Source organism: Copadichromis virginalis, linkage group LG23 (genome assembly GCF_057382275.1).
Source record: "Copadichromis virginalis isolate Kocher_CV1m ecotype Utaka linkage group LG23, C_Virginalis_male_GT1.1, whole genome shotgun sequence".
In the NCBI taxonomy this organism is placed as follows: Eukaryota; Metazoa; Chordata; class Actinopteri; order Cichliformes; family Cichlidae; genus Copadichromis; species Copadichromis virginalis.
This window is the reverse complement of record NC_140639.1, coordinates 34,901,081-34,918,679: the sequence shown is the minus strand read 5'-3', so window position 1 is coordinate 34,918,679 and position 17,599 is coordinate 34,901,081. Positions and strand designations below refer to the sequence as shown.

Genomic DNA, 17,599 nt, shown 5'->3' with positions numbered 1-17,599 from the left:
GCTGGGTTGGATTTGTTTTTAGAAAGAAAAAAAGATTGATAAGAACGTTTTTGCACAATGCATATCCGCGTGTTTACATTGCAAAGAAAGGTCAAACTGGCGAAATGCTGATCTGTGTATTTATTGCTAAAATAACCCTCAGGATATGAAAAGGTTGACAGCACAACCACAACTTTAGGTCCAAGTAAAGTGCAGGAAATGTGACAGTTATTAAGCTGGAAGAGCTAAAAATACAAAGAGCCAAGGCTTGCAAAAATACTGCTGCAACACTCGCGTATGTGTCAGAAATACTCGATTAGATTTAAACCCTTTCAACTGCACACATTTACAACCGTACTGATGTAAACTGTGTGTAGATGATATTCATTTTTGTCTCCATTCATGTTCTGCTTGTTTACATGCTTGTTATTAATCAAACGTATTAATGCCTTAATAATCAGTAAATATGCACTATTTGATCAAATAAACAGCTTGAATTGTAATTTGCGGTCTGGATTAAACACCTCAATCACTCCAGAGCTTCTAATGGAAATATTAATATGCTTAATTCAGCCAATCGGGAGTTAGGATCTTTACGCTCCCCTCCAGAAACCGACCAATCAGCGGGGGTTACAAATTCCAGTAATAGTACTCCACACACGCTTTCCCCCGCTTTGCAGCTCCACCCCGCAGTTCCAGCTCTGGAGAGGGTGGACCGGAGTAAAGAAAACAAGTTATCTCATAGTCCCAGGCCATGTTATTGATGGCCTTCCTGAGAATGAGGGGCAGCCTTTAAGCCTGCGGATATGATTAGCGGGAAAATGAGCAAGGTAAGAGGAGAAGGTCTACTAAAGCCCTGGTAAGAAAGTTTCGAGGGTCTGATCTAGTCTGTCTTGGCTCATCGATCTCCTGATGATTTAATAGTCAGTATCTGCAGTGTAAGTGTGCGCGGAGGAGTTTTGGGTGGGTGTATGATGCTGGGTTTTCATGCACATGTGTTGGCTGAGCAGTTGCGCACTTTTGACAATTTGACTGGCTTAGATGTAAAATTACGTTAACTTTCGTCTGTAGACTGTTTTATTTTTATTTATGTGTTTTTTTTTAGAAAGTCGGTAACTAATAAGTTTGTGGGATTCATTAAGAGTTTCAATACACCTTTGACATACCTATCTGCGCGTGCTCTCTGACAGTCACATGTTCGCTAATGTTTTTAGCTATTGAGTCAACATTGAAGTTTCAGTGATTTCGGGGACTTTGTGCTTTTCTCAGGGAAGTTTCTTGATGTGTCGCACTTCATTAAACGGACATAAAATGGTCTTGAATAGGGTCATGTGACGCATTTAGTCCCCCCCCCCCCACCCCACATAGCCCCACCGCTTCTGCGTCAGCGCCAGCCAGGAATTATTCGGGGCCCGTGGCTCAAGGGTTGGGAGTTCGTCTTGTAATCGGAAGGTTGCCAGTTCGAGCCCCGGTTGTGTCCTTGGGCAAGACACTTCACACGTTGCCTACTGGTGTTGGTCAGAGGGCCCAGTAGTTTCCAGTTCCATCCACAATCTGTAGAACATAAAGCTGTCTTTCCTTACAGCAGTGATTTCCTTACACTGTACAGTCCCTTACAGTGCAACTGGTATTGTTGCGGCAAGACTGCCACCTTTGCTGGTCCGGTGTCCACCTCTGAGAATGGGAACTGTACTACTACAGCAGCTCCAAAGAAATGGCACCGTCAGCACTGTAGAAGTCTTAAGGGTTAGCAATATCTAAGAGTCTGCACACATAAATAGCCGGGGAATACCTGATCTTGAGTATACGTGATGCTTTTTTAAAAGCAATGTACATTTTCGTTTCATTTGAAAAGCTGTCCCATACTTTCCCAACTTTCTTGGGTAAACAGGACAAACCGGAAACAACACAATTCCAAAAAAACAACAAAACAAACAACAAAAATTGGTTTAAGTGTTGTTGTTGTCATTTTGGTTAAAAAACTAGCTTGAACTTTTCTTCAGCCTGTGTTTTTCAGTGTCTGCTCCCTGCTTGATGTGCGCTCCATACACCAATGCATGTCCCAGTGTGGACATGCAATTTTGATTGTCGTTTTACAGCTGCAGAGTTATACTGTCCTGTTCAACCATGTGCGCCGTTGAGTTTTGAAGTTAAATGAAATCAGTATTTAAAGTATTTGAAGGTTTACTTTCTAAACGTGAACTAGTTAAAAGAATTTGAGGAAAGCACATAGATTTTATTAAAAATGAATTCCCAGTGTATTCCCAGCTGTGTCAACATAAATTGGCCAAGAACAACAGCTGGAAATGCAACTGGGACCTTCAGTCTGACTTTCCTTTTGCTTGTTTTTCTTCATTCATGACTCACAAAATGACTGTTTTACAATGATTTCTATCCAGTGGAATATACCGTCTTTATTTTAATAAAAACTCATTTCTTGTATTCACACTGGAGTAGGCTTAAATCACTCAGGCGAATATAATTTGCCGCTTTCAGTCTCGTGGCAATGAGCCAATGCGGAGCCTATGCATGTGTGTTTGCAGGGATGCTGTGAACAAAAATCTGTCACACAGGCTTCATCGTGCAAACTCAAAAGCAAGGTATAGTGTGCACACAGGTGATTGATGATTGTTCATACAATTAGCTTTGGCTCCACACCGTGATTCCTGCTTGTCAGAGTTCCTATCTTCCTTTGCAACATGAGGGAAACAGCCACGCATTAATAACAAGATAACATTGTGCGACCTTTCCTTTGGTCACTTTTCTCCTGTGTGAACTATATTCGGTGCAGATAAGTGGAAGTCGGGCTGCATTTCGATCAGATCAGAGAGGAAGCTGGTGATTTAAAAAAAAAAACGTTCCAGCATTCTGGAAAAACTTGAGTAGCTTGTTCAAATAACTGTCTCGGTGTAAGCATGTAAGCCGGCTGCTCTAGTGGAGATGTTCAGTGACCAGCAGTACAGTGCTGTGGTTGTTTTCAGTGTACAGCAGCTATACTATATTTATAATTACTGGGTGTAACTGAGAAGCTTGAAGGCCCAGGAACGACACATTCTGTGTGCTTGCGGCACCTCCTGGCCACTGCCAAGTCAAGAGGTTGAAACAGAAGCTGGTTCATGTTCCCCTGGATATAAAGCCGCAGTAACAGCTAGTCACTCACACCTGGAAAATTCTTCACCGTAAACACAGGATGAATCTAAGTGACTCCTTTATACTCTAGCAGATGTTGCAACAGGGATTCTTAAACAAGTGTCAGATCTGGAACTACGGCAGCATACTTTACATCCCTTAATGTCGTGCACTGGCTGAGGCCACATCGCAGTACAAGGGTAACATTTTTATTTAGCAAATGCAACAAAGGGTGTTGGTGGTTTTGCTGCAATAAGACCTTTCTGTGTTTGTGTGTACGCTTGCAGCAGGAGTTCCACAAGAGAACGGAAGTGTATCATGGCAGCATGTTGACATCACCTCTGGAACAGGGAGTCACTCTGTTCCCTCCACTGCCTGTCCCACCCTTCGGACACATGCATGCACACACGCGCTTATAACACATGCAGGCTTTGATGCCAACAAATAAGAAGCAGGAACTCAGATACCCATGAGATGTTCTCAGTAGAGGGTTGGATTTAGGTTTACAGTTAGTCACAAACCGACCATTAAGCCGTGTGATCTGATGCATAAAATGAACATAATGTAAATACTAGATGCCCACAATTGAACAAATTTGGGTTATTGTGTTTTGTAAGGTAAACTCATAATCTGATAGACCATAAAGAGAGGTACAGTCCATCCAGAAAACTTTACTTGTTTCACATTTTGTCTTGTTATAGTCTTATTACAAAATGGATTATATTTGTTTTTCACCTCAAACCCCCCCCCCCCCCCCCCCCCAAAAAAAAAATAAAATAAAATAAATGTGCATTTGCTTGAAATTCTTGAAAATGTATTAAAAATGAAAACAAAAACAACATGCACATAAGTAATCATAGTGTTTGCTCAGTACTTTGTTGAAGCACCTTTGGCAGCTATTACAGGCTCATTATTTTTGAGTAAGATGCTACAAGCTTGATCCCAATATTTTGGGGCAGTTTCTACAATTCTTCCTTGCAGAATCTCTGAAGATCCACCAGGCTGGATGAGCAGTCATTTTCAGATCTCTCCAGAGATGTTCAGTCATATTCAAGTCTGGGCTCTGGGACATTCACAGAGCGGTCCCAAAGCATTTCCTTTGTTTCTTGACTGCGTCCTTAGGGTAGTCGTCCTATTGGAAGATGAACCTTTGCCCCAGACCAAGGAACGGAGCACTCTGGAGCAGGTTGCTATCAATGATGTCTTTGTGCATTGCTGCATTCATCTTTCCCTCAACTTTGACTAGTCTCCCAGGTCCTGCTGCTGAAAACCATCCTCACAGCATGATGCTGCGACCACCACGCTTCACTGTAGGGACGGTATTGGTCAGATGATGAATAGTCCCTGGTTTCCTGCAGACATAATGCTTGGCATTGAGGCCAAAGAGTTCAACCTTTGATTCATCAGACCAGAGAATTTTGGTTCTCATGGTCTGAGAGTCCTTCAGGTGGCTTTGGGCAAACTCCCGGTAGGCTGTCGTGTGCCTTTTACTGAGGAGTGGTGTCTGTCTGGCCTCTCTACCATACAGGCCCGATTGGTGGAGTGCAGCAGAAATGGTTGTCCTGTGGAGGAAGCATCTGGTTCTTGGTCACCTTGCGTTCTATCTCGATCACTCAAAAATTGGCAGCATGGCCAGTTCTCGGAAGAGACCAAACTTCTTCCATTTATGCATGATGAAGGCCACTCTGCCTTTCAAAATCATGTCCAATTAACCAAATTTGACAGATTGACTCCAACCAAGTTGTAGAAAATATGTGAAAGATGATCAGTAAAAATAGGATGTACCTAAGTTCAACTATGAGTGTCATGGCAAAGGCTGTGATTTTCAAGTAAGAATATTCACTTTGTCATTATGGGGTATTGTGTGTATAATTCTAAGTTGAAAAATGAACTTATTTGAGTTTCCAGATAGACTCTAGATGCTGAGAACTGTTTTTATTAGTATTGAGCATCAAGCCTGAATTCCTTGTTTATAGACCCTTCCATTTGAGTCGACTGTAAATCACCAAATTAAATTTTAAACTTACACTCCTCCTTCAAAAACAACACTAAATATTAAAAATGGTTGCCTCTACTTTTTGTTTTTTGTTTCTCTAGGTCGTAGATTTTCTAAACCTGTTAACTCCCCTGCTCTAAGTCACTATAACAACACCAAATTATCTGGTGATGCTATAGTTGGCTTTCTTTTACAGTCTTTTTATATAGTCCCAGTTATTAATTGATTTGCAAGTATGGCAAAATTAATGATGAACATTCATTTTTGTAGCTCATTAGAAAAGCAGTTTAAATCAATGAATGTGTTGTTGGGGTTGGTGAATACAGTCCAGGAACCAATCTAAGTCTATCAGATTAAAATCACTGATGTACAAGTAATACTGAAAACCCAGGCGTATCTGCGGGTACTTTCCAGATTATACTCTGAAACACCTGCTCCTTTTTCTAGTGCAGATGTCATGTGCAGCAAAAAGGCTTTAATAATGATTTAAAGATGTAAAGACAAAAATCCCATTTCATCTAAAAGCACTAGGAAGACTTTTCCCCCTCTGGGGCATGTTCAATCTGTCCTCTTACTGAGGCCATCTGCATCTGATGCCGAGGTCACAGTCACCAGTCCTGCTGTCAGGAATGAACCACTCCCACACAATGCCCATCATTGTCCAAATATCAAGACTATTTTTAGTAAGAAACGAAAGGGTAGGGGCAAGAGAGTTTCCAGAGATGTGTGGGTGTGTGTGTGTGGCTGCAAATGGCTTGCTCTATGTGCGCATTTGTTTTTACATTTGTAGGCCTGTGTTCATGTCTTGTTTGTGTGTTCAACCCCTCCCTCGTTCAATCCAGCTACTGTTCTGTGGTGGTGGACAGGAGGTGCAGTGAGAAAGGGGAGGGAGCTCTGGTTAGAAAGCATCTCTTTGACAACATTAAACTCCCCGTTCCTTATTCTGCCAAAAGGCTAAAAATATTAGAAAAAGGACCCACTTGTGCGTAGCAGATGTTGCAGAGGGGGAGGTGGGGTCTTTCCTGCAGCACACGGGGACGGGAAGAGGAGAGCGGACGTGTGTCTGTTTTCTCCAGCTGTCTGCAGGGATACACGTCTGCACGTGAGTGTGTATGTGTGAGCAAAGTTTTTCCTCTTGAGGTCTCAGGTAGATGTTTGCAACTTCTGTTAGTGCTTTGGAAATGTAGACAGGCCTCAGCTGGTTAGGACTGGAGCTTGAATGGCCACATGTAGCCTATTCTTATAAGGGTTTGTCCATCAGTAACTGTGATGATTAAAATGAGCATCTATAGTGAGACGGAGTCAATCGATTTGGTGGTATTATTATTATTATTATTATTATTATTATTATTATTATTACGTTCAGAGAGTTTTGTGGTTCTTTTCTCTAACAAGTTGTTTCTTTAGGGGCTCTGAGTACTAAATGGTGGATAACACATGCTTTACCAGAGGAAGATGTTTTTTATCCAGTGCAGCAGTGACAGTAATTGCTATCCTGGGGACCAGGCTCTGCATCGCAGGTTGTTTTTAGTGCTCATGCACTCAGACTCTACCAGCTGTTTTCTGTTGTAATCCTACACAAAGTTGTAAACCTCCTTCACTGTGGTTTCCTCTGCTGGACTCCCAAGTTGAGCTGACGGGAATGTTTCAGGAGATTTGAGTTTTGAACTCAGTTTGCACACAGCTTTCCATCAGTGCAGCGGCATGTCTTACAAATACATGAAAAAGAGATGCTAACAACAGATGGACATTAATGCTTTTGGCTAATGCTTAGCTCTTTCCTACGATGCAGTCATTTGTTGTTGAATAATGGGAGATATAAGTTCCCAACTTGGAAGAGCCATCGAAAATAAAGAAAAACTTCAGAGCTTAGGAAAATGCTGATATTATGTAGGTAAAAGCAAATTTAATCTGTAATATTGTTTTAGATTGTGACTGTCAAAATAGACGTACTAAGCTCGGTTAGACAAGTTTTTTTTTTTTTTTTTTTTTGTTAAATAGTAGCTAAACACAGTTGTCACAATAATTAAGGCGCTACATAGAGCAGAACACTAATGTTATTAGCAAGATACACTGTATCTCTGAGGAGTCAGGTAAAGCAGTATCTGTCATATCCTGAAACTGCCTCAACATATTGTTTAACATACAAACCATCTTCTTAAGTGATTTTAAACTCATTTTTTGGGTAAGATAAAGGGGCTAAACTGAGCTTGCTAACACAGTATAAAACATTTAGCTTAACAGCTACATTAGCTAGTATTTTCCTATATACTCTATATATTCAATGTTTATTTAAGAAAGCAAATATAACATTTTTCTTTTCTATTAAATAAGCCTCAAAAAATGACTGACTGTACCTTTACCAAATTTCATTATGTGGGATTATTAATTTGAGATTAAAACATTCTTTAAAATACCAAAAATTATCAACAGGTTACTGAGTGTTATGGAGCAATATTAGCCTTGTGTTCCAGAAGCATCAACTCAAGTTAGCATGTTAGCCAGCTAGCATCGGCGTACCTGTATGCTGCTTTGTGTCATTTGTGTCATACTTTTAACCAGCTTATGTAGGAAAGGGAGCAGTGTGTCACGATTTATGAGATGAATCACTATTGGAAATTCTGAACACATTTTAATGACCACTAAATCTGTTTCCATGATAATTAGTTATTGAAAAAAAAACAGACCTTTCAGCTTTTAGTTATTTGGGGTTTTATGGAGACCTGGAATGTAAACATGCCTGTCTCTAAAGCACTTTGGGTGATATTCTGTTGTTTGAATGTTCTGTAGGACAGCGGTCCCCAACCTCCGGGCCACGTACCGATACCGGTGTGTGAGTCGTTTGGTACCCGGCTCAGGTGTGAAATTCATGGTTTTCAGGGTTTTTGTTGTTATGTTTTATCTTTCTTTTCTTTTTTTTAATCTATTTTATTGTTAACTCGGTTTTCCTGGGTCTTTTCCCTTGTGTTATGAATAAATCTTCTATTTTTGGGTACCGGTACTGGTTTTATTTTGTTGAATTTATTAGAAAAAACACCTTAAAGGCCGGTCCGTGAAAACATTGTTGGACATAAACCGGTCCGTGGTGCAAAAAAAGTTTGGGGACCGCTGCTATAGGACATCGATAAAACAGACGTGTGACAGCTGATTTTTAGAGTATGTCTGATGCATAATGTTTCATTTCTAAAACATAATTAATTTCACACAATTCAGTGGGTTACATCCTGGACTGGATAGAAAGTATGATATCATTACTGGCTTTGATATTGATTAGATTGATATTTGAATTGAATCGCCCACCTCTGCATCCTTGTAGTGTTGATTTAAGGAAAGTTGGCTAATAAACAAAAGTAGCAGCTGCTGTGTGCAACTGTAAAAGAACATCATTTTTACAGTAAGATATTACACATATTTAACTTTTCGATCACTATTTATTATCTTTGTCTCTTCTGTTGGAGGCATATGGTGCCATCTATTGTGGGCTCTAATGAAACAGCAGTTATTTGCTGCTTTTAACAGCAAACAGACGAGTCATAATAATTACAGCGTGCAAAACCACCTCACTTCAAGTCAACTTGGTACCATGACTGAAGCTTGTGATCACATGGGTAATGAGTTTGCAGATGGTCATGTTTTACATAGTGCTTGAAAGACTTTTCATCCGTGTTGGCTTAAAGCTACTAAATGATCCTTGGGATGAGATTGCTTGGTCAACAACTGCTTCCAAGTTTGAAGAAGGACATTGGAACCTCTGTGAGTTAATCAGTTAATCAATCTTAAAACCAAGCAAATGGCACACTTCAAACATTTGGTATCCATTCATTGCCCTTGTTCTTGTTACACAGAGGTTATTCTGCATATAGAATCACCATATTGTGTTGCCTTTGTTACACTTTCTTGGTTTTCATGCTTTTACCCTCAGGTCCTCTCGCCTGAGAGAGGCTTTTTAAACACCTTAACAAAGAATTCAGTAGCAGAGCCCCGTATCACTGTCTGACCATGATTGCCTGTGGTGGGACTATATAGTGGTCTTGATTGTGTCTGGAACAGGAAGAATGCTGCCAGCCTTTCCTCAGTGTGTTTATTTCTCAGCCCACATCACCGCTGTGGTTCAGCTGACAGTAACTAGTTGCTTTTTTAAATTTCAGTGTAGGCCCCCTTGTGTACAATAATGTATATTTTAAAGGTCTATTGCATACTTTTATAGATGCATGCTAAAGTCCAGGAGGAGTTTAACTAACTTGCTTTGTCAGTGGGCTTGAATGTCACTGCGAAGCAATAGAAATAGAACGTGCATTACATAAAGGCAGCAAGACTGGTCACGAGGAAAGGCAAAGGAGCGTTTGTTGTATTCAACATTGTATTGAGTCAGAAGATACGTCAAAACAGGACTAGATAAGATGATGCTAAACTGTAATGAAATCTGAGTGGATTTTGGTCTGCTAATGTGATAAAAGCACCAACAAGAATAGACCATATGAGTCAAATAAAATAAAAAGTCCCAGCATTTAAAATGATACGTCACCCACAAGTACTGGCAAGATGAGCTTTTCCAGCCATGTGTTATTATATAACATACACCAGCCCCTGAGCCACCCACCCTATCCTCCTCCACCATCCAAGGTGCTGCGGTCGCAGTACACTTGTACAGCAGCAGGCCAGCAGCCGCTGCACACAGCAGGCACGAGGGTGATGCCAGGCGAGGCAGCTGTCCAAACACTGTCCGGTCCCTAGAACAGAGCCAGGGAAGCAGGATAATGGAAGAAGTGTGCAAACAGCTCCCTTTCTTTGTTGCCAAGGAGTAAAAGCACAAGCAGAGGCAACAAAACCCTTTTTGTCTCTGTATCACTTTAATTATCCAAGGCTATGGACACGTTATGGACACGTTAGCAGCACGATTGCTTTCTTAAATATAGCTGTTTACTCTGGGTGACGACAGCACTGGTGCGTGTTCGGTGTATGTGTGGGGGGGGGAGGGACTCGTATTTGATGTCAGATAAGACCCATTATGCAGCAATCCTCACACTTGGCCCATGGATTCGTATTGCAAACCTCCACAGAGTCATATGCAGATTTGATCCCATGTTGAGAAACAAAGACTCCGTGGGTGGAAATGACAACACGACACACATTAATGTACCCACACTGGCACACACGCATGAAATCAAACACACATACATGTACACTTGGAAATGTAAGAAAGAAAAGATGGGATTTTCTTGTACTTTCACTTTAATTAGCTGTCTAGTTCGATACGTTTGCTTTTTCCCCCCTCTCTTTTCACAAATCTTCACACACACACTAAGGATTAGAGTTGGTTATGGGCGGGAATCTCATGGATTATTACTGGAAGACAGTTACACAACCAGAACAGAAGTTTGAGAGGCAAAGGGAGTAAAAGCAGCACCTTCATTCATACACAAGTCTGCATGTTAAAACTTTAAGCTTCTGCTACTGTTATAACCAACTTACTCACCCAACTTTTATTTGATCTTTTATTTGTCTCTAATTAATTAATTTACACTGGACGCTGTCGAACTCCAGGCCTCGAGGGTCGGTGTCCTGTAGGTTTTAGATGTGTCCTTGATCCAACACAGCTCCTCAACATGTCTTGAAGTTCTCCAGAGGCCTGGTAACGACCTAATCATTTGAATCAGGTGTGTTGACCCAGGGGGATGTCTAGAACCTGCAGGACCCCGGCCCTCGTGGCCTGGAGTTCGACACCCCTGCTATAGTTGGTGTAAGGATGACTGACTGAAAACATTGAACGTCTGCCAAGTCGAAACTCTTGGATGAAGGTTAAACAAGGACTCTTAAGTGTTTCTAACAGTAGCATGTCTAGTCCAGTATTAGGCATGTAATACAGTGTAAACCTTTGTTCTGTGTGTGTTTGTGAGCAGGCAGGCAAAGGAGAGCCCCACGTCTTCAAGGAGAAGACTTTCAAGAAGAAGCGGCAGTGCAGTGTGTGTCGGCAGAGCGTCGATAACGTGGGCTCCTTCTGCAGAGGTGAGAGTGCTCCTGTGTTGACTTTCTCCCACTAATTTTGTTGTTATTAAAAATAAAACCAAAGAAAGAAATTGGACACAACTGTAAGGTCACTAATCCTAACCTTTGTTTTCTTTTCCCCCTCCCACTTGACGTGTTTTTCTCAGTATGCAAAACAGCCACCCACAGGAAGTGCGAGGCAAAGGTAAGGATCGACCGCCAAAGGAAATAGTTTCAGGCTTGACTTAGATGGAGAAAAATAAATTCTGTATCGCTAAACACAAAAATTACAATACAGAGGAAATTTTTATGTTACTTAATGTTTCACAAAAAACTGCACACAACAAGGATAAATGCCAGTTTTCCATGATGTGTGTTATTCACATTTCATGGCATCCAATTGTAGAATTAGTGGCAGCTGGTTGTGTCAGAGAGCCCAGTTTTTAGGGCTTGATTGACAGCAAATACTTTGGCAACTGTCCTCATCCTAACCCTGATGTTTTGTGGAAAAACAAGATTCCTGTCCCCTGATTGCAAAGACGGGGTTAACACTGAGGTGAAGGCTACTTCAGCAGCTTTTCAAAGAAAAATCCCAAATATTTGTTCAGTTTTCTGAGGAGTTTTGGGGCTTTGGACTTATGGCTAAACAAACAACACATGAATTTTTTGTGAGAATAATTACTATTAGCATCCCTTCTTAACCCCAAGTCTACCCAACACTGTGTTTTGGAGAAAGATAAAAATGACTTTTAGTCTTTTTTAAATGTGAATAGTTTTTGACGTGTCATTTGAATGATTATTGTCTTTGTTTTTTTAGAAGAACAATTTCATAAGAACAAAAATTACATATTCTGAATGGCCAGAGCAAGGATTGGGGAGAGGTCTAACTTAGATGGATACAGATATTAATTGCTGTAAACTTGACTCCTATTAAGGTCACTAAATTAAATGCATTTGCATGTACTCATTAAGCCAGTTCCCAGGCACTGAAATGATAAATGACATTAAGGAAACTCTTTGGGGTTGTCCAAACATAATGCTGTCACATTCTGAGCTGAAGAGGATCATGGGAGTGATAATAACATGAAATAGACTTCTTTTTTTGTTGTTGTTTTTTTAACGACGTGCTAAATAAATATCACAAGTTTATAAAGCATAACAGTGAAAGGTAATGTTACTTTATGATTAACTTTTACCTCAAATAAAGGTATAGGTACATGACAGTATCTCTATAAAAGCAGACATCTCAGGAGCCGTTCTAAAAAGAAGCCTGTTCATTTGCATTCCTCAATGTAAGCTGCGAGCCTTCCTTCGAACACCACACTGCTGGCTCTGTGAAAGAGTCATTGATGGAAGTATGGCATAATGAATGGACAGAGTGATGCTGAGGGGGAGAATGTGAAAGGCGCAGAAGGCTGAGGCAGGGAACCTTGGCAGGCAGCAGCTGACTGAGATAAAGCTAAGGGGTGAAGGCATGTGGCAAAGACGAGCATCATTCCTCTAGCATCCCTCTGTCCTCTTGTGTTTTATCTGCGGAGAGCCTTGGGGATGAGTTCAGAGATGAAAGGATGGCTTTGAAACAGCACACGCAATAAAAAAGTAAAATCAGCTTTTTAAGGACAGCTTGTGGTGTTGGTCGCACAGAGTTATAGGTTGGTTATGACTCTAGAGTGGACATAGACCAGTAAGCCACAACATTAAAACCACCGACAGGTGAAACAAAGAACAATAAAAATGTCTTTACAATGGAATGCTCTGCTGGGAAACAACCTTTGTTACATACTATCCACCTAAAATATTGCTGCACCACATCACTGACTACAGTAGTCTCCTATACCAGTGGAACTACCCCTCCAAACTGTCAGAGGTGAAGGAACAGGCCTTATCTGTGTCTATGCTTTCACAGTCAGAGCTGAGAACCTACAGAATATAGGAAGATGGTTTTGATGTTGTGGCTGACTGAAAATAGTATTTGTTTTCTTCCATTGTAGGAACTGTCTGTCTGTATGCGTTGTTGTGAAAGAGAAACTTCAAGGATTAGATGAGTTTTCAGTAACGCAGCTGGTTTCTTATTTTAACTTAAAAGTAATGCAACATAGCATTATAGCAGCACAGCTAGCATGATTGTGTTTAGATGTAAAACCACAACTTGAAATATAACTTTACTTTTTAATGACTTTAGACAAACAAAATACAGTACAATGTGTTCACTGGTTAATTAAGAGATACAGTTAACTTCACCTTTAGACATAATCAGAGATTTAATCTGTTTTTAAGCTAGGCTAGGTGCTAGCTAGAGCGCTATGTGTTTGTATAGCCATAAAAGGCTGTGTCAGTGTTCTTGTTTATCTTGTCATGTGATTTTTTTAACCACAGTTCTAGCCCTGAACTTAAACCCTAACCCTTTGCTCTGGACACGAGCGACAATTATTTTGGGAAAAATGTAAATAAAGACTTGGGAGAATAAAATAATTACAATGTTTGTGTCAATTTGTACAAATCAGCAGTTTGGCTACTTATGCTCCTCATTTAGCAGTACATATTTTAAATGGTGAGAAATGTTCCAGTGTTTTCCAATTTATTAGGAAAAAAGTTGATTATTCCACAGATATTTTATATTTTTAAGATTTATTACAAAAAAACAAAGATCGGGATGTTCTTAAACAGCCTTACTATAACTGTTTGATGTGTGGTTGTTGACTGGGAGTTAAACTGTGATATCCATCGCTGCTGCCCAGGAAGGGAGAGGTCGGATAAGGGAGGGTGTGGAGGACTGGCTTCTCTGTACATATTAGCTGTTATCTAACCTTATGTATAACGCAGAGACTTGAGGAGGGATGAAGGATTGGCATTGGTCTTTCCTAATGTGAATTCAGATATTTGAAGTAAAGACAGTGACACAGCAAACTGAATAAAAATGAACAAGCTAATGCGTGTCACCTGGTTTGTGGTAAACAGGTGTAGTTACCTGTGTTAGAGCAGTTACTTTGCATGCCATTCACGTTGATTTTGTTAACAATTACATTGTCTTTGAATCGCCCAGCTCTCCTCTCCTCCCGTTTGTGTGTGTCTGTGTTTGTATGTGTGTGATATTCCTGCATACACACACGCCTAAGCACTTCTGGAGGTCTGTCATCTGTAAGGCATCCTGTTTACCACACCATTCAGTATGTTGTCAGAGTAGAATTCAGCTCTGTGACGGTGGGAAAAAAAGAAATCATAAACCTACATCTCATAAAGATTGACTGGTAGTGATTGTACTCTGCATGTTTTTAATTTCAGTTATTCTGCTCCCTGCTCTTTGCCCATGAGGTCAGCAGCCTCCAGCTGCCTCGTCTCTGTCTCTATTAAAAAGAACAGACTCTCACAGAGACGAGCAGAAGGCCATAAACAGTTTTACTTCACCATGTTCTCTCTCAGAGAATAGTCTCCCTTATCTTTGATCCCAAGTGGAAAATTTAGTCCGAAGGGAATTTGTAGGGGGTGGTGGGGAAGGAGATGGCGGGGAGAGAAGAGAGAGGGGGGCGAGAGAGGAACAGTGGGAGTAGGAAGGATTAAAATTAGTGAAATGCAACCCGTGACGATTTGACCGGCCCGTCTGGTCTAATTAGGCAAGAAGAGGCATTTCCGCTGGTCAAACTACGGGCTGGTGGCTAACTACTTGGTTCCCAAACCGAGTCACGCCCACCAGTGATCAGTCAGGCAGGATCAATGGATGTGTGGCTGACTGCCAGATGTGCTGTATCAGACAAAACAGAGCTGACTGAAAAGAGCTCCTGTAGATTGCTGATGGTTTCTTACTGTAAGCAGTGCTTTGAATTGACATCTGAAACCAAAGGCAATCTAAAAGTTTTAACTTTGTTTAAACCCTTCGTATAAGGTCATAAGAGGTCAAATCTGATAACATTTTTTCCTAACTGGTGTTGCCAACCATCCATTCATCTATCCATCCATAAATACTTTTTCTTCAGCTTATCCAGTTAATGGTTATGGGGGTGCTGGAGCTTATCCCTGCTGTCATGGGAAAAGAGGCAGGGTACACTCTGGACATGTTGCCAGCCTAATATTCCAAATTAAATATAAATTAAATTGCACATTTCACAGTTTCATGCGTGTATTGTTGTACTGCTTCATCCACATGAAGCAAGATTTCTCAGCAGAACAAGATAAGCGTTATTCACTTTCCCTGTTTTAAGTATTATTCCACCACTGACTGTCTGCGACTGCAGTTCAGTGAGTAAAGGAAAACATTTCAGAATGGAATTTCATTGTTTTAGGGGTAAGTCGTCCTGCAGATGGTGTATGCTTATGCTGGTAAAGTGGGGCTGCATATCACAGTAATTACACTCTCTGGCCCCGCCCCCCACATATTGGGATTGCTTATTGTCTCTCGTCCTTGTCACAGCTCTCATCCACTGAACATGTCAAAATATATTTTACATGAGGCTAAGCTGTGTGCCGTTTGCATTGCCTGCTGTTCTCTTTACAAGAAGAGGCTGTACAATCAAGTACAGATAGAGTGGAAGTGGGGGAGGACGCAGGGATGGGGGAGAAGAGCAACATAACCTGCCTGATGTTTCTCTGAGCCTTTCATCAAGACAGTTGTGGTTGCTGTTGTGCTCCTCGGGGCTCTTTTTTTCTAATAAGGAAATTCAAAACATAGAAGTACTTTCAGGAAAAGAACCCTTTGAAGTGTCTCCTGCGCACTTCCTCTACTGTGACAAATTTCCTGAAGGATTCAAAAGACTGTGTTGCCACTTTCTTTCCTTTTTTAACTTTGCATTAACTAACGTGACACTCTCAAAAACATCAAGCAGTTGCAGGCTAACAGAAGCGATGAGTGGATGGAATTTTAGAGCAATGTCAGAAACAAAAAGTCGACCAGATTCCCTGTTTTCCCAACATGCAGCTGACCCCGACATCCCTGTTACTCTACAGACTTCCCGTCACTATAGGAATATGTCACTCGTTGCTATTAGAGCATGCCAGCTGCAGCATGCTTTTAAGCAGTCTCCTGTAACAGGGAGGCTTAAATAAGAAATATCCATCGCAGCAGTTTACTGTAAGAAACCTTTTAATTGTTTCAGTAGGTTGTTTTTGGGGGGCCTCAGTGACATCAGCAGCAAGTCATTCTTGTGGCGTCTAGCCCGGGCCTCTGGTTCCCCCCCTGCAGTTCCAGTATTTCACTAAATACTCGTGTAGTCAGCATGAGTCATTCAGGATAACAGGATCCAACTGCATCATTTTAACATTACTGGGACCATGACCGTCTCTTCTGACTCAACGAACTTTATCACAGACAGCTCTGGTAATTGCTGAGATAAGTTGGCATGTTTTCAGTTCGTGTGTGTGTGTGTGTGTGTGTGTGTGTGTGTGTGTGTGTGTGTGTGTGTGTGTGTGTGTGTGTGTGTGTCTGTGTCTGTGTCTGTGTCCAGTACAGACTAAGCGAGAGAAGGAGCGAGTGAGCATTGTTGATGAGAGTTAAAACCATAAGCATGACAGCTTACTTAGCCAAGTTGGGACTAAGCCAGTCCACTCTGTGTGTGTGTATGCGTACATGTGTGTGCGTGTGTGTCTTAGCTAGGACATAAGCTGTTCTAATTGGCCGATGGGTTTGTTCTCAGAACTTTTGCATATTTCACTTCACTTCATTTGTATCTGGTATTTCATACATCATTCAAGGAGCCTTCTTATAGTGAGGGCAAGACCCAAGACTATTATAGAGAATAATTATTAACTGTACATAAGATGGACCATGACTGTGAATTCTCGACTTCACAGTTTACAGCCTTAACTTTGCCATTTTTCAACCATTTCAATCATTTTCAATTAATAGGAAGATGAAAAATATATATATTTTTTTAATTTCTACCACCATCATCAGCTCACATCTGTTTTGATTATAAAATCTGAAATCTGTTTAAATATGCCTGTCTAATACACAATGTTTCTAATTATTTAAAAATCCCAAAGTGTGTGTGTGTGTGTGTGTGTGTGTGTGTGTGCTTGTATTTTTTCACTTATAAAGAAATGGGTCCATGAATTAGCACAGGCAGGGCTGGGCTGGCACAAAAAATATCGGCAATTTCATGTTTGCGGAAAAAAACATCTATAGTATGTGACAATTTAAAAACTACATTTTAGCTACTAGCAGTTGTTCATGGTTAAAGGAGCCATCCCAGTCCAGCCCTGAGCACAGATGAGGCTGAGCACACTGTTGGCGTCGACTGCCTGTATCTGCACACCTGTTAATTTGAAAGTTACAATAAAATTTTCACTGTTAGATGTCATTAGATTGCAGATTGAATCAGGTGAGTTCTGTTTTCTTACCCCTCCCAATCAAAGTGCATAATCCTAGCTACGGTGGCTGCTATAGGACAACTCACTTGGCTGACAAAAGGTTAGTTGTATAATGGCTGCATGCGTTTTTCATGTTTCTACTACTGTTTGTGCAAAAAGAAACATTTGTCCACATTATATTTTAACATGTCTGAATAATATCAACACTTA

At 40.8% G+C, this 17,599-nt stretch overlaps 1 protein-coding gene across 5 annotated transcripts in view; it reads left to right on the top strand.

The window, feature by feature from the left end:
- tns2a (tensin 2a) overlaps positions 1-17,599 on the top strand; it is a 63,489-nt gene that overhangs the window by 8,551 nt on the left and 37,339 nt on the right. For 3 of the 5 annotated variants that reach the window (XM_085448714.1, XM_085448713.1, XM_085448712.1), the window contains exons 2-3: positions 11,005-11,110; positions 11,257-11,294. In XM_085448714.1, the coding sequence (XP_085304840.1) occupies positions 11,005-11,110; positions 11,257-11,294 (144 nt within the window). Of the gene's footprint in view, positions 1-664; positions 810-6,073; positions 6,207-11,004; positions 11,111-11,256; positions 11,295-17,599 lie in introns of those variants that run through there. The other 2 variants (XM_085448715.1, XM_085448716.1) reach the window with 2 other exon arrangements.